Source organism: Crotalus tigris, unplaced genomic scaffold (assembly GCF_016545835.1).
Source record: "Crotalus tigris isolate CLP2741 ecotype Arizona unplaced genomic scaffold, ASM1654583v1 scf7180000018678.45055, whole genome shotgun sequence".
Taxonomy (NCBI): Eukaryota; Metazoa; Chordata; class Lepidosauria; order Squamata; family Viperidae; genus Crotalus; species Crotalus tigris.
Window position 1 is genome coordinate 7,905 of NW_024097142.1, and position 21,932 is coordinate 29,836.

Consider the following 21,932-nt stretch of genomic DNA (forward strand, 5'->3'; position numbering starts at 1 on the left):
CATTTCAAACAAATGGTTGCCCAGTCTCTTCTTAAAAACTTCCAGTGTTGGAGCACCCAGAACCTCTGAAGGTAAGCTGATCCACTGATTAATTGTTCTAACAGGATTTAGAAATAAGAAAATTTCTCCTTAGTTCTAGGTTGGTTCTTTCCTCGATTACTTTCTATCCATTGCTTTTTGTTCTGCCTTCAGGTGCTTTGAAGAAGCACCTTTGACTCCCTCTTCTTTGTGACAGTCCCTTAGATATTTAATACTGTGTTTGCTTTTTCAATATCCCTACAATTTTTCACATTTCCAAAATTGCCTGTAAGTATCTTATATATCTTACATAATTTCTCTGGTATCATATACCAACAGTTCATCATTTTTTTAAAAAAATATTTTTTGCAACTTTTTTATTTTTATTAAAAAAAATAAAATACAAATTCTAAAAAAGGGAGAAAATAGAAAAAATTAAATAAACAGAAGTACATAAAAACTACATTAAAAAAATCATAAACACACATATATATTATCTCTCCTAATTGAATACTGATAAATATAGTGCAACAATATTAGTTTACCCCCATTGCAAAGCAAGCCCAAGCTTTTTAAACTTCTAACTCTATTTGCAATTTATTTTTTGAAAATATGTATGTCTTTCAAAAAAAGTATATATTCTTTGAAAATACCATCTTTGTCTCTACAAACTTAAATTTATCCATCATTTCAAAACTATTTTTGGTAATTTCCTTTGTGTTATTTAATTCATTTTACAGAGGTTCTGTGTTTTTCTGGGCAAATTACTCCAGTCCAATCTCCTAAGAAACATAATTTTCATAGGATGATTCTATAAGTTTTTCTGTAAATCCCTCAAGAAATGTAGCTTAGTTATCCTTTGTTATCAACTGTAGCAGATCTCTTTTAACTGATTCAGTCAGTTATTGATGCTGTGACATTCTTCCCCAATTGTTCAAACATCCTTTGTAAAATCTCAGATACAATACCTTTTCCTGTTAATTCATCTGAAAATGATCCTCTTCTGTCTTCTGTTAATGTTTGCTCTTTTTTCTGGTAGTGGTCATTTTTCTTTGTTTAATTTATAATCCAGGAAATGGACACAAAAAGTAAAAGAGGATTCTTTGTGTATGATATTTTTTTAGTTCCTTTTGGCATACCATAACTTTTATAGTCATGTGGTCTGTTGCAGTTTCCATGTTCCCTTATTAATCCAATTTTCTTCTACAGCAAATTTAAACAATCTTCTTTCCAAAGAGGTAGGTTAATTATTAATCTATAAGTACTTTAAAATAAACAATGTTCCTATTTTAACTGTCATGATTTAAACTTTCTTAATCCAAATACTTGACAAGGTTTTGCTTGTACTTTAAAAAAAATCAATTTAATTATTTCCTTAGTTTTTATTTTAAATTTGCCCAGGGGTTGAAAATACACTCACCAGATGGCTTAAGGTGCTCTGTAAATTGGTTTCAATGTGCTATAGAAAATGGATTGTCCAAATACAGTGGCCTTTAAGCAGGCTCTACTGGAGGCTATGAGCTTGATTATTTCTTCTGCAGCTCCCAGCACTCTATCTGCAGAATTACCTGCAGGATCTTTCCTGCTGATTTTCTCACAAGGATCTGCTTGCTGAAGCACAAGTGTGTGATTTCATGATTTCTTGTCTGAAGATCCAGGGGCAAAGATCATCACTTGGCTTCTAGTCTTTGCCTCAGCATTATCCTCCCTACATGAAGATTTGTTAGTCCACCGTTTTTTCTGTCCAGATATCCCCGTATATTTCCTTTAACATTGTCTTACTTTACATCTTAGTTCCTTTGGCTTATATCTCTTCTTTTCTAAGCTTTGAATTATGCTGCAATATAGGAACAATATAATGGATATCTACTCTACAGTATAATGCAGACATGTCAAACACAAGGGCCGTGGGCTGGAACTGGCCCATGATTGGCCCATATTTGGCCTCGGGGCCACCCCAGAGACAGCAAGGTTCAAGTCCCCTCTGGCCTGACCCTGCCCAGCCCGGTGCCCCTGAGGCACAGGAGGTGATGAGCATGCGGGGGCTGACAGTGTCTGGCAGCAGGAGCTCCGCAGCCTGCTGTGACCACTGGGACGGCCCTCCAAGCAGCAGGCACTGCAGCAGCACTGACTGGCGAAGTCAGAGAGGGAGGCATGTGATGTGGACTACTGGATGCATCTATTCCATTCCATCTGTTTTTGCTTGCAATTGGAAAGCAGGTTGCCGCTTGTCATCTCCTCGGCCCCCTGGCGGATCTTGCTCTTGGCCTGCGCATGAAGTGTGTTCCCCTCATGCACCCGACGCACCTTGGCCCCACTGTGCATGAAGAAAACATGCTCCACACATAGGCCAAGGGCAAGACCCATGAGGGAGCCAAGGAGATGACCAGCGGCGACCTGCTCTCCAATTGCAAGCAAAAACAGACAGGATGGAGTAGGCACATCTGGCAGCCCACATCTTGTGCCCCCCCCCGATTCCACCTGCTGCCAGTGGTGACAGCAGGCTGCAGAGTTGCAGAATGCACCTGCTGAGAGTCCAGCAGGCTGTGGCTATTGATGGACAGTAGAGGCCAGTGGTGTCCAGCTGTAGCTACCCTGCCTCCTGCTTCACCTTGTCCCACGGTGGTGGCATCCCTGCCCTGCCCCCTGCCTTGCCTCGCCTCACCCTGCAGAAGAAGCCTTCTGCCACCATCCCACTCTCCAGAGACCAATCCCGCCTGGCCTCCACAGGCGCCCCCCTGACGCAAGCGATGTCCAGGTGGCCACACCCACCCAGTCAGCCATAACTACCCCACCACGCCCAGCCAGTCGGCCATGCCCCCCTGGCCCGCTGAGGGCAACCGCAATGCTGATGCGGCCCTCAATGAAATCAAGTTTAATACCCCTGGTATAATGGATACCTATTCTGTGTGTTAAATGATGTACTATAGGGACAGGAACAGTATAATGAATATTTACTTTATGTGTTAAATGACATTTATCTTTTATCCTAACCATGCTCATCTCTTTGTTTGGGCCTCTAATAAGATTTTCCACTGATCACCAGCAAATTATTCTTAAAATTCAAACATGGCTTTAGAAATGTATTCACTATATTATTTCTTGCAAGCACTTAGGCAGTGAGGCTTGAGTCCAAGAGTGATGGTGCATAAAATTTAGCTATACAAATCTTTTCAGTGACTCACTGATTTAATGAAATAGACATGTATTATTGATCATTATTGTTTATTAAATTTGCTTGCTGTCCATTTCACCATGAGGCAAATCCATATATGGATTATGTAAATGGTTTCTTGATTTAAGCTTTGTGAGTTTTGCTAACATTTCTCTCAACTGAATATACCAAATATCTGTTTTAAGTGTTAACATATTAATTCAATAAATGTAACAGTTAATATGCTTAATATATTTCAAACAGGATTACCGAGTTAACATCTTCTTAAGACAGAAATGGAATGATCCTCGGCTTAAGTTGCCCACTGATTGGAAAGGATCTGAATCACTAACAGTGGACCCTACCATGTTTAAATGTCTGTGGAAGCCTGATCTGTTCTTTGCAAATGAAAAGAATGCTAACTTCCATGATGTCACTCAAGAAAATATTCTCCTATTTATATTCCGTGATGGAGATGTCCTAGTCAGCATGAGGTATTTTATATATTCTACTGATTATGAATAGTTTTAAGAAAACTCCATAGCTATAGACTTTTTGTTTTAAATAATATTATCATAAGTAAACAAGGTTTTATAAACCAGAAAATTGGACTGCTTTAATAAACTCAAGTTAGAGTGCTTGCTCAAATAGTGATTATTCAAAAAGGCTGAATAATCATCATGCCTCTTGCAAGCCACAAAATCAAAATAAAATGCAATATAATCGCTAGCTTAAGCGCTTGTATGTTTAATACACGTACATAGTGTGACTATTTCTTATTTCCTATTTTCTGTTATTTATTTATGTATTTAACAGAACAAAGTAAGGAAAAAATCAAAAATGCAAAAAAGAGGTGCAAATGTGAATATTAAATATAAGACTTCTTGTGCTGATATATAGTACACGTATTTAAATTTGAACATTTGTCTTTCTAACTTATGGCACATTTGAATTGCTTCCAAATTTCACTTTATATTTCCAGATTATCTGTTACTCTCTCATGCCCATTGGATTTAACTTTGTTTCCTATGGATACACAGCGTTGCAAAATGCAATTGGAGAGCTGTATGTAAATTACATTTTACATATTTTACGTCTGTCTGTCTGTCTGTCTGTCTGTCTGTCTGTCTGTCTGTCTGTCTATCTATCTATCTATCTATCTATCTATCTATCTATCTATCTATCTATCTATCTATCTATCTATCTCTTATGCTTAATAATTGAATATGCATGTTCAGTACAATGATAGAGCTTCAGATCTTCCAAAAGTGCACTCTTCTCTTATAATTGACTCGACTCTGCCTTGGTGCCTCTTCTCTTTCCTTCGACCGTTCTCATAATTATGGAATTCTCTAGAGAATAAATATTTGTACAATATATCTGAAATATAATAACTTATGCCTTGAATGAGAATTCTGGGTTGATTCATTTGATCATCCCTTTGTTTCCTTGGCTAGCCATGTATTCTCAGGACTACACGAAATTATCAAATGCTGTTTCTATCTTGCTTCTTCAAAGCCCAATCTTCAATTTCAAAATGTGTCACAGGGAAACCATTACCTGTGGCACATCATAGCATTTGAAGTTTTCATGGTTATATATCAAATACTAGTTTGTGGCATATTCCTTAACTGTTGGTTACTTCAATGTTGACAGCACAATGACATTATCATTTTTTTCTAAGCACGTTCCAAAGCTTGACATGATGAATATAATTAAATGCATTTCTATAATCAATGAAAACGTACCCGCTTCCCTTTGGTATTCGTTGTATGTCACACCATATATGTGCATTAGCAGTAATGTTTCATATTCCTTGGCCTTTTCTAAGCTTGAACAAATGGCATCTCCTTTTCCATGATCCAAAGCATTATTTGTTAGCATGTTATATTAAGAATATTGTGCAATAATTTGCACAGTCTGTTCTTTGATATTAGTAGATTAATCTTTACCATTATGTTGTCCACTATGACATTCTCCAGATTCAATGGCATAGCTTGGTTAGAGCCTTTACTGATTCTTTTTCTGTTGCTTTCCATATTTCTGTACGGGCAACATTTGACCTACAACCATTCTTTCAGGGACTGAAGTTACAGTGGTGCTGAACGAATGGTAGTTACATTTGGTTCTTTCAAGACCTCCACAGTCATGTGATTGCAGTCTGTGCACTTGGCAAATGATTAACATTTACAGTGTTGCAATGCCTGTGATCATGTGATCATAATTTGCAACCTTCCTTACTGGCTTCTCCAGAAAGGCAATGGGAAAGCCAGCAGGGAAGATCAAAAGTTGCCGCGGTAAGTCTCTTCCACCCTCTGTCCCATCCATGCAATCTTACCTAGTCCCTATGCATTCACACATGCCAGGCATTCACATATCCCATACGTTTTTCCCAACCAGCATCCTAGTGGACTCTCCCTATAGTAGAAAAGCTACTAATCTTAACTTGGGAAGAATAGATGGGCAGCCATAATTCTAATTTATACAAGACACAAATGCAATTATATTTTAATGAGGATGGGATCTGATGGGCAATGATGCTGGCAGGGAAACCTGTAAGAAAAAATACTATTTGTGGCACCACACCAACCCATGTGAATTCCAGTCCTAGTTGTGACAAAAACTTTCAAAGTTAATATGCCATAGTGGAAAAAGTGTTTCCAATAAAGAAATAACATCTAAAGGAAAGTTCAAAAACACTTTTAAAATTAGAAATGTATTACTTTGGCATGTGGACCAAAAACCTACACTGCTTCAGATGATCTACTTCCAGGTTCTTCAAGTTAACACTCAGTGTATGTGGAAACAGTGAAAATCTGTAAATGCATTTCAGTACTAATGAGATATGATCAGTATAATAAACACTCTTTAATAATTAATCTGCCAGATTCTTAGACATGGTGGAAGAAAAGCATGCTTGTTTGTAATTATTGCATTTTATTACTTTTTATCACATTAACATCATCATCTTTTTTTTCTGTCCAAAACATGTAGTTGGTTACACTACTGATGATTTACGATTTATCTGGCAATCTGGTGATCCTGTTCAACTGGAGAAAATTGCTTTGCCCCAGTTTGATATTAAAAAAGAAGATATTGAATATGGCAACTGTACCAAATACTACAAAGGGACTGGTATATATTTTAATCAATTTATTTGTCCATTCATTACATTAAATGATGATTTATTCATTTATCCTAACATGAAAGGAAGTAAGAGGTTATTAAGTGAATGAACTGATTTTATCTTGTTGCTTCTGCAGTAAAGCTTGATTCAGAAAATCTGATTTGCAATAACTATTTTAAATAAAAAATTGTTACACGGTTACAGATAATGCTTTGTTGTGTTCTTTACTAATACTATTCCAGATTCATGAGACATATAAATTGCCTTCCTAGTCAATATGGACAGATATGTTTGTAATAGAAATGTTCTGATTCACATGATTCATTAATCACTATAATTCAGTTAACAGCTTTAGCCTCTCTAGGGCAGAGCAGCAAAATGAAGAATTGATTAAATTGTAAATTTGTAATAGGAAAATATTTTTGGCCATACAGATTTATAAGAGCACATAATGGAAGTAAAATCAGTTCTTTCTAAACATAAAAGATAGATGTTTTATTCATCAATCTTATATTTTTTAATATATTTTATTAATTTTTTACAATAATAATCTTTAGTGCTTGGTAAACAACATATTGTCTGGGTTCATATATTTAACAACAATCAATAATAGTTAATTTCTATGATTCCATAATCAACATACTACCTAAGGATACATTTCCTTGATCTTCTCTTCTTGCAATAATATTTTCCTTTTGCCAACATTGAGTAGGTACAATTCTTAGTATTTTTGATACATACAAAGTTAAATGAAAACATTTTCCTAATGTTTATACAATCAACATCAGTATATAGCTATCACGCCTGTCCGTCGTCGTCCAGAATAACAGAAGCCAGAAACACAGGTACGAGGTGCAAGTAAGGTTTATTCCTTAGCATACATAAAGTCAGCACTGGGAGTGGATTGCTCCCAGTGCTTCACATAACTGTGCCACGCCTCAAAACCCCACCCTCAATTGCTAACCACCATCCGCCCAACAGTCATAAAGGTTCCTTCTGTTCAGTCACGCCTTTCCCCTGGATCGGCCCCGCCCTGCTGACCCTCTGTCCGGCCGCCCAGGTTAGGGCCTTCTGTTGGCACCACGTTGTTCCTGCCTCCAGCATCCTCCAGGCCTCCATGGTCCTGGCCGGCCGTCAACAGCCTTCCCCCGGAGGCCTTCCGCGGCTCTCCACAATGAGCAGCAGCTGGCCCCGCCTCTCGGCTGCTCTGTTCACGGCCGCGGGCTCTGGCAGTCTCCTGCCGCTTCTGGCAGCCAATGGTAGCATTCCTTGAGGCTCGGCAGCGACTGGCGGCCCCCCCCACTCCTCGGCTCCGTCGGTGGCTGTGGGACCCTCCGGCCAGGCTTCTCCACCTGGGAACGGTAGGCCGCTGAGGTGGGAACGGAGGGGGGGAAGGGTCGTACCTGGCGTCCTATGGGCCCGTTTCGGCGTCTGGGTGGCGTCTGGCAGCTGCAGGCTGTGTCCTGAGTCACCCCCCACCGCTGAATGGCAAGCCCCGTGGGGCTTGACAATAGCATCTTTTCTAATCAGCTTATGTTTCATTTATATTTGTGAAGAGTTATTTTATTAAATCACTATAGGTCCTGTTTTTGAAGTTCTTATTTAAGCTTAATTTCCCCTCAATATTCAAAAGATTCTTGTCAATTATAATTTTCTCAAAATTAATTATATTTAAATGTCCAGACATTTCATTCACAAAAGCCATCCCAGTATTTTTATATTTCTCATTTCATAAAAGAAAAAAAAAAGCTACACTACTTATAAATCACATCCCTCTTACTATCGGACCCATTTATATCCAAAATTTATTTTTTTAGCCATATTCAAACAAGTGTTTAGTCATGTTTAGTCCATCTGGTAAGTCAAGTCATCTGATCTCTTGAATCTAATATAGCCTTCTTCTTTTGCCAAAAAGTTTCCGAGTCAATGTGTTCAGCTTACCAGGGAATTCTTCCTGTATTTTTATAAATGTTGTTAGAAATGGGGAAGACAGATTAGGTGGAGTACCTTTGAGGGGGAGTTTCACCCATTTATATTCGTTAAAGAGCTTCCACTTTCCTTCTCCCTCAATTTCTCTCTTCATTTTTTGTCTCCCAAACTCTACTGCTCCCCTGGCATCTCTATAATCCATTTTGTCAGATCTTCTTTCTTGTCCTCTGGTTTATTTTGAAGTTTTGAAAGATAAGATACTTTTTCTTTTCCAATATTATAGCAGAATCTTTCAGATTTTTCTTTACCTGTGTTAAGCTGTAATTCCTTTCATTTGTAGCCTCCATCTTTGGGTCACTTTCCTCTGTTTTGTATTCTATTGTCTGATTTATTTGTTCATTCTTTATCATTATTTTCTGAGAGTTTTTTAGTTGTGAGTTTCGTTAAAGATGTGCTCATTTATATCATCTAAATTATTTTTAATCTCATCATGATTTGAAACAATTGTCATTTGAATTAGTTGCAACATAGCATGCATTTCATCCTGGAAGATATTTGCCTTGTTTTGAAGTATTACTCCTGCAGATCTCTGATGTTCCAGGCTGGGAGTTTCAGAAAAGAATCTTGGGTGTGGTTTCTTACCACTTACTGTAAGTATGCAACATCCATTTTATCTTCCCCCTCCAAATAATCTTTCACAGGTACCATAATTCCTGTATATTAGTCTTCTCCAACCAACCAGTCTTAAGGTCCAAACAACAAAGTCTTGTATAATTCTTATCTTTATGTATGGTCTTTATAGTCCAATGCATTTCCAAATATCAATCCACCACTAAAAGCAATATTTTATAATGGTTCTTCTGCTCAGGAGTCCTAAAATTAGCAATCAACCAACATTTTCAATCCAAAATGTTCAACCACCTAAGAGTAATTCAGGAGCTTCCCCCCTAAAAAAAGTAGCCAAAATTCAAGTTTTTTCTTTCTCAGCAAACAATTCTTGAGCCTAAAGATCACAGCTCAGTAAGTGTTTATAATCCAAGAATTTTTATAGTTCTTAGTCTGTAGTAAATAGCCCAATGTATTCTCTCTCCTCTGTTCCTAGCTGTTTTCTGTTTAGCTTAGAGTCTCTGAGGTTCAAAGGGACAGATTGTTATCTGTTTCTGGACATCTTGCCAGTTTCTGAGTCAAAACAGCTCTAATTTTATACTGTAATCCACCACTAGATGTCAGTAGATATTCATTTTCCAACTTTTAAGACAGAAAATTATTTTCTTGTAATTTCATCAATACTCTTTCAAAGGGAGGATCTTAACAATTTCCACAATTTTCAGGTTTATCCAGACTATAGCTTTATATTAAATTCCATTTCAATATATTTCTGTTCCTCATAAAAAATTAGAGCTGATTCCGTCTATGCTCTATGGGAAGATTTTTGCTTCTTGGGGAACTTTTCAAGGAAATCAATTGCAAGATAGAAGAAAAAAGATCAATATTTTCACCCAGTTTCCAACACGCTGTTCAAAGTCTATTCTAGTTGGTGTTTTTGGACTTCGGCTGCCGATAGTTTGGGCTAGTCACCAAGGTGTAGCTAGCTTTTCCTCTGTCGGTTTGGAGGGCTCCCCCAATCAAACAGATTGACCCCCATCTTTCCATGATCAAGGGAAAATATCTACCATGCTTTGTAGATGCAAAAATAGCAAAAACAGCTCATCCCTCCCCTGTTTCCAGCCAACTAGAGTTCACCAAGATGTTTTGGGAACTCTGAGATGTTTGGTGGTAATCCACATATTTCTCAGGGTGCCTGGCCATGAGATGCTGGTACAATCAGGATCTCACTGCTCTGGTTCTTATCACCTGCCATTCCCCCCTCCCTGTTTCCTATCACATACACACAAAAATTTATTGCCCTTTCATCCTTCTCCCCTTCTTCTTTTGATGGTCTTTGTAAGGCCCCAGGGATTGCTGACACCTTACCATATCTCTGCCTTCCATAACTACCCACCATTTTGTATCTTTTTTATTTCAGACAACTATTGGAGTTAATAGTGGGAAGACATGCACACACATGCACAATACATAAACACACCTATTGCATAAGGGTCATCTACTGCAATTATTTGTAGTGGGTTGAGAAAAAAACTAGTTATATATTTTATATTGGTATTTTTTTTCAGAAAACATATTTTAAGAAATATTGGCTCAACTATAGCAATGCTATGTTTATTTCCTCCTGTTTGTTTTTGATTGTTGTTGGAGAATCGAAAAAATTCATTCACTCACTCCTTGCTGCCATCATCCTTTCTCTTTTAATTTTACTTTTATAGTAGTACAAGCATTCTTTTTTTTTCTTCTTAGAAAATTTACTAGCTGGCAAGCCTTTTGTTGCTGTGCATAATGCAAAACATTGTATTGGCAGTGCCCTCATTCCTGTCAAAGTATTTTTCTAGCCAATTAGGCATCAACTTTTTACTTTAGAACTAAAGCATCCACTGGCATATCAGAAGAGTAAATTGAATGACTTTATGTTGCTCTTACTTGCAGTATAGTCCCAAAATGGTGCCTAATGAATTGAGGTCACATTGTTATTCACACTTTCAATTAAATGTTATTTAGCTGCAGCTTGGGCTGCCAGTACTTCTTTTTCGAAAAATAGGCTTAATTAGGATAGGCTCAGAATTGGTTAAAGCTTCAAGTAAATTAAAATAAAAAGTTAGTTAAAGTGACATGCATCAATAAACCCAGGTGACATAGTGGAACTTACTAAAGCATTTAGAACTTTGTGTTGTTATTTTCTCCAAAGGCTATTACACATGTGTAGAAGTGATCTTCACTCTGAGAAGACAAGTTGGCTTTTACATGATGGGTGTCTATGCTCCTACACTGCTAATTGTTGTGCTTTCATGGTTATCATTCTGGATAAATCCTGATGCAAGTGCTGCAAGAGTACCATTGGGTAATCTATGTTTCTGATATTGTCAGCACCACTTAATGTTACATATCCATTTGCAGTTGGCTCAGTAACAAGACATATCATGGATACTGAAAGCAACTGTGTTCTCATAGCATGTTCTTCACTGTCATCCCAATCTTCTCTTTTTCAGTTCCATATTTGTTGCCTCCACTTTTTAAAAGACAAGAACTCTAGCCTTTAAGCAAATTGTTCCTGTATCTACTCATTATATCACCAGGGACGTATATGAGTACAACAGTGAGTAGAAAACTGAAAGGGGTGTAAGTTTTGTCTGGGAATGGAATAATGGTTATTGATATCTAAAGAACCAGAAAAATAGGTTGTTTCTACAAGATATGGTTCTATAAAATTATGGGCTTTCAAAATGCTATAATGTTAACTACTGAATAGAATGATGTACAAATAGAATATTTCATGAATCTCACAGAGAACTTTTCCTCATTTTTATTTTCTCTAATTATGTGTTAGAAAACAGACCTAACCCTAGCTAAAGGTGATCTTGGAAAAAGCAAGTTGTCTTTTGAGTTCTTCCAAACAACAAATTCTACTTATCAGATAGCTGGAGATAAATAATAGCACTGCTGACTTACTGGGACAGAAGGCAAAATGCAGGAGAAATTCTTCTCAGCTCTCATTTTATTTCATGAGAGTGAGCAAATATTTATACAAGACCAGTATCCTTAATGGATTATGTTATGACTTTAAATCACTGGCAGCTACCTTATAATATGGCTGGCAATGGTGCTTAATATAAAATCTAGGTAGTAGATTTCTCATGACAGCTATGAACCTTCCTGTAACAATGTAAGATAAATGGCCCTCCCAAAAAAAACCTCACAGAATGGATCTTCTGCTGAAAATAGGCTTTAACATTTCTTGATCAGTTTGTAGAGTCTTGAAACAGTATTCCAAAGAAATAAGTTTTAGTAGGTTTAATTTTCATATATGAGAAACAGAACTAATCTTATTTTTACATTGAACCTCTTTTCAGTCTATTTTCAATTTAGCTAATTCTTCCTTCAGAAAGAAAATAAAATCCAGTCTGATCATAGATGTTTTGGATTTTTTTGATAGTACTAAATTTTGATTTCAGAGCAAAGCTGCCACTATTTCAACTATTTAGGAGATTAGATAGATAGGCAGGCAGGCAGGCAGGCAGACAGACAGACAGACAGACAGATAGACAGACAGATAGATTCAGGGCTTTTTTTCTCATAGAACACCCAGAAAGGAGTTCCGGCACCTTTTTGGGATGGAAACTTGTAGGGTAGGCAAGGTGGGTTGTATGACGTGTGAGTTCCGGCACCTTTTTTTTTTTTTTTTTTTTTAGAAAAAAAGCACTGGATAGATAGATAGATAGATAGATAGATAGATAGATAGATAGATAGATAGATAGATAGGATGGTAGTAGAAAGTTAGATCTCATTTGAAATATATTGTGTGATCTGATTCTTTCCGTCATTGTGAGATTGATATTTTCACTCTAAATTGTAGATAAATAGAAACCAGTTGCATTCTCATGTTCTTCGGGTATGTTGGACTGCTGTTTGCAGAAATGCTAGCTAGTATGTCCCAAGAAATGATGCTACTAGAACAGGGAAGGATACAATAGTATGCAGATTTTAAAAACATAATATTATTAGCACTTTATTGTGAAAGAGCGGCATTTCTTCAACAGAATACATAATTTCAAAGATAATGATCTATTTAAATAAACTTTTTAGATTTTTCTATGATGTACAAAATCAGTAGTCCAAACTGATTGCTTCATTGCCTGCAGGCAAATCCGTATGCCTGTCTGACACTCAGTTGCCAAGTTACTCCATATTTTTATGATATCTAGCATTCCATTTGATTGATAGTCTGCAAATTTATGGTAAGAAAAGATTATATCAGCAAAATAATATGTATCATGATAAATAGAGTTGCTAGTAACCGAGAGAAACCCTTTCCAGCTGTTAGTGCTATATATGTACTCAGAATGATTATGTATCAATTTATTTACCGTATATGCCGGCGTACTAGGTGACCCGGCGTATAAGACGACCCCCGTCTTTCTCGCCGAGCTGCATTCCTAGAACGTCGTCTTAAACTACCAGTATTTCCGGCGTATAAGACGACTCGGCGTATAAGACGACCCCCGTCTTTGGCACCGAGTTTAGCGCTTGCGGAAGTCGTCTTATACACCAGCATATACGGTAATCAGTTCCATAACTCACCCTATACATTCATATTCATCTCCGTGACACATGTGGTACATCAACAACTTCTATTTCCTTTGAGGAAATATTATCATTTAGAAAGTGCTGTAAAATGTTTTAAGGTTAGCAAAGTGGAAAATGGTTAGCAGTGCAACAACATTGCAATTACATAGTATATTGTTGGATTTTTATTTCTCTTAGGCATTTTTTCAGTGCTCAACTTGGCATCAGAATGTACTACCCTTGCTGCTGAACTCCCCAAAGTGTCTTACGTGAAGGCCTTAGATGTATGGCTGATTGCATGCCTTCTATTTGGATTTGCTTCATTGGTTGAGTATGCAGTGGTCCAAGTCATGCTGAACAATCCAAAACGAATTGAAGCTGAAAAAGCAAGGATTGCTAAGGCAGAGCAAGCAGAAGGGAAAGGTGGAAATGTTGCCAAAAAGAATACTGTGAATGGCACAGGTACCCCAGTGCACATCAGTACTTTACAGGTAAGAGTACTACCTAACATACTTGATATGTTATTAAATCATCCAGCTTCAGTTCCTGATCCTGTAATGGTTGATGTCAAATAGGTGCTAGCCTGAAGATTTTATCTAACCAGCATTCCTACCCTTTGAGATCAGCTATACCTTGATCACTAATGGATCTGCTAGCTGAGGGTGATATAATTTACAGTAATCCAGTATGTAAGTAGAGGCACTTGGCTAAATAAAATTACCTTGAAATAAAACCAGATTTTATGAGTCCCTATAATTGTGGTTGTCAACAATGTGTCTTTTTAAATTTGTTATTAATTAAAGGATGGGGAAGTTATGATATTCAGAATAATCATGTATTTCAGAAATGGAAATTATGTACCTTCATTAATAGAATGCATTGTTTTGTTTTATTTTATTATTTTTATTCTGCATTTATTATTTTTACAAACATCCCAAAATGGTGAACATATATGTTTTCCTCACAATAACAACAACCCTGTGAAGTGGATTGGGCTAAGAGAGACTGCTCCATGGTCATCCAACTGGCTAGTAAATTATTAGTAAATTAAATTATACACTATTGTTATGTAAAATTAGATGTAATATTAAGAAAATATTTAGGTACAAAAATTACAATTGCTTAGTTTTGGCTGACAATCAGGAAAATATATATTTTAGATATCGTTAGAATTTTTAGAAAAATAACCTGTTCCATGCATAGAAAAATATGGAAAAAGATTTAATTATCTATCACTCTCTAGTGATATTTAATGGGATCATCAGAATCCATGATATATTATATTTCTCCAACAAAACATATATGTAAGATGCTTTTCTGAATTGAACTGATAGATCCATATTTAATGTTGCATTATAATTTAAAAATATAAATATACTTTACTTCTGAAATACAGAAAATTGTCTTTGTTAACATTTTTCCATTGTCTGGATTTTTGTAGTTCAAATGGAGTTTCCTAACATATAAAAAGTATGAGGTTTCTGTATGTACTGTAAGTGTCCATATGATCAAGTTATTTCCCTTTGAAACTGAAGCTTGAAATTATTCCCATTTTTCAGGTCAACTGAATCTGTTTCTATTCTCACCTTATTGGATAAGAAATTTATGTTTATCAGAAAGCAAACAGTTATTTTTTCCTGCAAACAATGCCTGAATAGAGTTGAATCTGCATTTCTCTGGCTGAATCTACATTGTTTAATTATATTCTCTATAAAACCTTTATTATTAGTGCCTCTCTTGATATCCCTCTTATAGCTAACTATTAGAACTATCCTTAAAGGAACTTTTAAGGAAAGAATCAAAAGAGCAATCTGTTTGCAAAGAAGTTCAGTCCATCTGCAAGAAGGTTATAATTCTTTAACACTGACGAATGTTGATTCATAAAGATATACTGCCCTTCAGTCTGGAGGATCTTTCTGTACGGAGTTCAATTGTGCTCTTATTTAAACTTTGAATACTTCTCCTCCAAGAATTTAAAATATTTTTTTAAAAGCTTTCCAGATAAATGGTTGTCACAAATTTTTATAAGCATCTTCTAGAGCAGTCTTCTTCAGTGTAGGCTGAAGGCTTATATCAGCCTCTCCTAATATGGCTAGAAGGCCTGGTAGGAGTTATAATAAATTACTGCCACTGTTTAAATGTTTAAACAGGCATAGTAGTCCTCGACTTATAATCATAATGACTATTTGAAGTTACAATAATGCTGAAAAAAGTGAGTTATGACCGTTTTTCACACTTCCAACAATTGCAGCATCCCCGTGGTCACATGATTAAAATTCAGATGCTTGGCACTTGGCGTGTGTTTATGACAGTTGCATAGTTTAGCCTTTCTTTAGCCTCAGAAAGTTCCCTTGTTGTTATAGGTTATTCGTAATCTTTTCTGTTCTTCTGTAATACTTGTAAATTTTATTTATTGAGATACCAATCTGTTTTCTCTAAAAGGATGTCACTTCCTTTACACAAGTTAGAATAATATCAATAAAATGCTTTTTGTATGGTCCAGTAATACAGTATCTTTCTCTTGTAAATTTCAATATTTTCTTTTTTATTTTTGTAATCTATTTGTTAGCCATTTCCCTGAATTATTTGCAAACTCAAAATATTTTTGCTTTATATAATTCATTATTGATTTAATTTTCTCCTGTCTGTATCTCTGAGGTATAGTATTTCAAAGAATGGAGCCACTATGCAGAAGAGCTCTGGCTAGCCTATCCCCATACATGTACGGTATCTAATATTCCATCTTTGATTTTTTTTTTAACATACCGAGTTTCCATTTTTACTGAGCTCCTCATGAATTCAAGATTTACTTTCAGGTTAGCTATAGCTAGTAAAGCTTTTTATATTTATTAAAATGAGATAATATAAATAAATTAATGTCAGGAACACTATCCCCCTATACTAAATTCTAATTTAGATTCCCCCCCCCTCCCCTAAAATTAGATATTGGAGATGGATTTGGAAGTGATAAATAAAAGACAGAATGAGATAATGGTGGATAAAATGTGATGGTGGACTAGAATAATGAAATGTATGGTAAGGAATGAAATGAAAATCTTTCTAATGGGTCTCATCTCTCACAGTATAAAGAAAGACCTGAATTTCTTGTAACTGTAAGGACCCACCCCACTTTGCATCTTAAGAAGACAGAACTCTTGGAATAATTCTTCCAACAGGAATCCTTTATTAAGAGAAAATGGTTGCAGGCGTTCTAGACAGGACTTGGGGTTCAAGCTCTCCCATTCAAGGTTTTAAGGGGTTCCCCAGTAGTCCCACCCAATTTCCCCCCTCTTCCAGTGACAGTTTCAGGCATCACAATCCCACCCCTTTTTTCCTTTCTGCCGGCTGGATGGAGACTTCAGATAAACTACATGAAAGGTAATTAGCCTCCTTTGTTATGATGAGGCCTTTTGGTGCTATCCACATTCAAACCCTTTGAAGTTGTACCGAAGGAAGTGAGGGCCATAAAGCCCCTTTGTTCACCCCCCTCTCTTTCTTTATGACAGAATCCAGAGAGGGCAGAAATGGGATTTTCTATAATTGATAACTGGAGATGAAGTATAATTGGATTCTGACAGTAACACTACATATATTAACTAGGTCATTAATGTAAAATGTCTGTATTACATGTAACTATTGCTGTGTAAATGTTAGCATTTATAAGTAACTCAGTCTCTCACATTTCCTTTCAGTATTTATTGTTTGTCTTGTCTCTGATAACTCTGTGTCTGTGTTTCTATGCATGTATATAAGTAATACTTTTTTTAGAACAAAATATATATCAGTTGATGTGGAGTATTGTCTATGAACATTTAGGCAATATTAACATTTCTGTTCTGGCTGCTTTCTATTAATCTGTATTACCACTAATTTGGTTTATGCAGTGTTACTATAGTAATGCATACAAATAAGTGAGAGATATCTTCTAAGACTCAGGACTCATTTGAAGAACAGGTGGCAGTTTTGATTAGGAGACCCTCTGCATAATTCTATCTTACGTGCCATTTATAGCCATTGCTAGAACAAGAAGACTCATTTACAATCACTCAAGCATTGCTCAGTCCCAGGTGGCCAAAATGTTGGGGGCCGCTATTCTAGAATGTAGCAGTTCAAGTAGTTCCCATTTTGCCTGAGAAACACCACTACTGCAAGAGCCACACTGGTTACCAGTTGACTTCAAGATGATAGTTGTCATGTTTAAAGTCCGACACAGTTCAAGAACTGGTTATCTACAGGATCATATTCTGCCAATGGTTTCTGCCAATATAATAAGATCGAGCAAGGAAAAGATCATTCAAGTCACATTCTTCTGGTATTTCCTCAAGACAACAAGAGGTGTGGTGTTCTTCTTTCTTGGAGTAGTGTTCCACTTGAGCACTGACATTCGGGAAAGTTGCCATGACCTACCTGCTCCAGAAAGCCTTTGGAGATTAAGAATATAGCATTTCCCTTTCCTAAGTACAGTAAGTGATAGTTGATCTTGGATTTGTGGGTTATTTATTGTTTTTTTTTCTCTTTCTTTTAATGTTCTCTATTCTATATTACTGGAAGCTGATCAGAGCCTTATTTGGGAAGGGGAGAACTGTGTTGCATATAAATTGGAAAGCAAATATATTTTGAAGAGCTGTGGTAGCGCAGTGGTTAGAATGCAGTATTGCAGGTTCACTGCTAGGAATTTGATTCTAACTGGTTCAAGATTGATTCAGTCCTCCATCCTTCTGAGTTTGGTGAAATGAGGACCTATATTGTTGGGAGCAATATGCTGACTCTGTAAACTACCTAGAGAGGGCAATAAAGCACTGTGAAGCAGTATATAATTGCTATTGCTATTGAATGACATTCCTTTCACATTTTGCTCCAATATTTGCATAGCTACTTATAGTTAGACACTGTAGTGTTGCAAATAAAATTGAGAATACTTAGTCTATATATATATTTTTCCCCAAAGATGCTTTTCAAGGAAAAAAGCAAGAAAATCCCATTGTCTTTTGAAAAGCACCTTTGGGAGAACCATGATTGAAAATCTCCATAGACATATCCTTTCTCTCTACATTAAAGTTCTGTTTAATGCAAGGACCCACTTCAATCCCATATCTTACGAAAGCAGAACTCTTGGAGATAGTTTCCTCCAACAGGAACTTTTATTAAAAATAGTTGATAGCAGGCATATTAGACAAGATCTGAGAGATTCCCTTGCAGATCAATACTTTAAAGTGTCCTCAAGCAAACCCCACCCCACAGTTCATCCAGACGGTACAAACCAGCCAATCCCCAGGTGTTAAGTGCATCGTGGGAAAGGGGAGATAAACAGCCCTTCACACCTCCTTTTTAGAACAGAGAAATAAGCCAGGCTCCGAAGGTTGTATTTCTCCCCCCCCCCTTTTCCTACCTGACAGATTAGGGAGAAGAAAATTCAGAGAGAGATACAGTGCAGGAAGCAAATTGTTACATTGCAGCGGGCAGCAGACACAGAATCAATAAACGAAGCAAAATGTTACATTGTAGCAAATAGAGGAAGGGAAAACAATAACCACACAGGCACATCCCCCCTCCCCCTTGGGAATATGGCACAACCCAGGGGAAGGTGAGATTTGTTTTTAGGTCAGAGGGGATAGGTAGAAATGAAATAGGAATGGGTTCTGACATCCTTCCCCCCTTAAGAGAGATCCACGTGTAGAGAAAACAATAGGTATAGAGATTAGTCTGGTTTGTTGGGATATTCTGTATGAAACCTCTTTAGCAGTTTAGGTGCTCTGACATGACATTTATGGACCCATTCGTTTTGTGAGGAGGGAAAGTGTTTCCATGCTTTAGGTATTGAGTTGCCCTGTGATACTTGCTAGAATCTAGGATTTCTTTTATCCTGAAGTGTTGTTCTCCTTCAACCATGATTGGAGATGGTGTGGGGGGGCGATTTTTGGACATAAGGGCCACTGTTCTCGTTTCAAGAAGCTGCAGTGAAAAACTGAGTCTATTTGCCTGAGGGTTTTGGGTAGTTCTAATTCTACTGTTACTGGGTTTATGATTCTTTTAATTGGAAAAGGTCCTATATATTTTGGCCCCAGTTTTTACAGGGCTGTAAGGATTTTAGGTATTTTGTAGACAAATATAACATTTCTCTTACAATGAATGGTATAGGTTTGACTCTTTTTTTATCTGCTTGTGCTTTGTATGCTTGCCTAGTTTTGTCTAAGGCTTTTCTAATCACTGGCCAGGTGTTTTGTAATTGTGATATCCATTCTTTCAGTAATGGGATTGCCGGTTCGTTTGGGGTCAGGTCTGGCATAGGGTTAAAACTTTGACTGGTGGTTACTTGAAAGGGAGTGTAGCCTGTGCCGGAGTGGAGTGTGTTATTGTAAGCAACTTCTGCAAAAGGGAGTAGGTCCATCCAATTTGTTTTCTGGAAATTAATAAAGCACCTTAAGTATTACTCAAGTACTGAGTTTGAACGTTCTGTCTGTCCATTGCATTGAGGATGATGACTAGATGACAGTCTCTGAGTGGTTCCTAAGAGGGGTAAAAATTCCTTCCAAAGTTCTGATGTAAATTGCACTCCCCTATCAGATATGATGTGTTGGGGTGCCCCATGCAGTCTGTAGATTTGCTGCATGAATAGTTTCGCTAAGGCTTTTGCAGTGGGAAACTTTTAGCAAGGGATAAAGTGCACTTGTTTGGAAAACAGGTCCGTAACCACCCAGATGACAGTGTTTCCATTGCTTTCTGGTAATTGCACTATAAAATCCATGGATATTTCTTTCCAGGGGGCTGAGGGATTTGTCACTGGTTATAACAGTATGGGCGATTTTCCTTGCAACCTCTTAGCAGCTGCACAAGTTGGGCAGTTGGCCATGTAACTTTCTATGTCCTTTTTCATGGACGGCCACCAAAATTGCCTTTTAATTAAATGTAGTGTTTTTACAAATCCAAAATGCCCTGCTGATTTTGTATCATGGCATAGCAGCATGAAAGTGACTCTCTCGGTGGTTGGGTTATATAACTTCTCCTCTATCCATGGCAGTCCGTTCTTGATTGTGCACACGTGTCTATTTTTATGGAACCATTCACCTGTTTCCAAAGCTTTCTGGAATTCGATTCCGGTTTGGCTACCCAGCTGCGGCTTTATTTTAGCTTGGGCTCTAGTGATTACTGGCGCTGCCAGTTCTGGTATAGGCATGAGTGGTTTAGAACTGGTGGCTCGCATGCTGTTACATTGGGCATGCGAGACAGTGCGTCTGCCAGGAAGTTCTTTCTCCCAGGCAAGTGTCAGAGCGTAAAATGGAATTGGTGAAAATGCTGGGATCAGTGGGCTTGTTTGGGAGTGAGCTTCCTGGGTGTTTTTAAGGCTTCCAAGTTTTTGTGGTCCGTCCAGACCTGAAAAGGGATTTTATTCCCTTCAAGGAAATGGCGCCATGTAAGTAATGACCATCTCACAGCGTATGCCTCCTTTTCCCACACAGCCTAGCGCTGTTCCATTTCGGTGAGTTTCCTGGACATGTACGCACACGGTTGCAATTGTTTTCTTGTAATAGTATAGCCCCCACTGCCACATTTCTTGCGTCCGCCTGTATTACGAAAGGCTTATCCGTGTCTGGGTGCCTTAGTACAGGTTTGGCGGAGAAAGAGTCTCTTTAACCTCTTGAACGCTGCTTGGCATTCCATTGTCCATTTTAGTGGCTGGCTGGGTTTCACTGAGGATTCTCCCTTCATTTTTAGTAAGGGCTATTTGGGTGAACGAAGGGATGAACTGGCGGTAAAAGTTTACGAAACTCAGGAAACTTTGCAGTTGCTTCCTTGTGCAAGGTGGTGTCCATTCTAGTACTGCCCTGACCTTCTTGGGGTCCATTTCAATGCCCTGTGGGGACATGCGATAACCCAGATAGTCTATTCTTTCCTGGTGGAATTTGCATTTCAATGATTTGACATATAGGTGGGCAGCTCACAGTTTCTTTAAAACCAGTTCTCCTCCATGACAGGGCCAAGGGTTCTTTTCATCAGGTCAATAGCTTTCTCTAGGATCCAGTTCGAGTGCTGTGCGCGACCTCCTCCCTCTTCGCTAAGGTGCAGAAATTTCTCAATCTCTTGCTTCCATCCGGGTTGGTGGCTGCCCCGCCTCAGGGTCAGTTTCTCGATACTTTTTCCCACTCGTCTTTCTTGCCAATGCCCATCGACCACCGAGGTTTGTGGTCGTGTGTTTCTACCACTTCTTCTTCTGAGGAGTATGATGACTTGGATCCCAACAACTGGCAGGATCTCTTCTGGAGGGAGGGCTCCCCTTTCATGGTGGGTTCTTCCTTCCCTGCCCTGTCGTCCAACATTGTAGTTTTTGCAACGTGGAAGGAAGACCACCCTTCCACATTGACTGTTACTGCAGATCCTGTCGAATGTAAGGACCCACTTCAATCCAACATTTTAAGAAAGCAGAACTCTTGGAGACGGTTTCCTTCAACAGGAACTTTTATTAAAAGTGGTTGATAGCAGGCATAATAGATAGGATCTGAGGGATTCCTTTGCAGATCGATACTTTGAAGT

The 21,932-nt window shown here is 37.7% G+C and overlaps 1 protein-coding gene across 1 annotated transcript in view; it reads left to right on the plus strand.

Annotated features, from left to right (window-relative positions):
• Positions 1-1,142: 1,142 nt before the first annotated feature.
• Positions 1,143-21,932, plus strand: part of LOC120313414 (glycine receptor subunit beta-like) — a gene marked incomplete at its 5' end in the record, with an annotated part of 30,681 nt that continues 9,891 nt past the window's right edge. Inside the window, 6 exons of the mRNA XM_039355327.1 lie at positions 1,143-1,256; positions 3,437-3,666; positions 4,155-4,237; positions 6,167-6,307; positions 11,029-11,181; positions 13,602-13,894. Of these exons, the coding sequence (XP_039211261.1) occupies positions 1,143-1,256; positions 3,437-3,666; positions 4,155-4,237; positions 6,167-6,307; positions 11,029-11,181; positions 13,602-13,894 (1,014 nt within the window). The remainder of the gene's footprint in view (positions 1,257-3,436; positions 3,667-4,154; positions 4,238-6,166; positions 6,308-11,028; positions 11,182-13,601; positions 13,895-21,932) is intronic.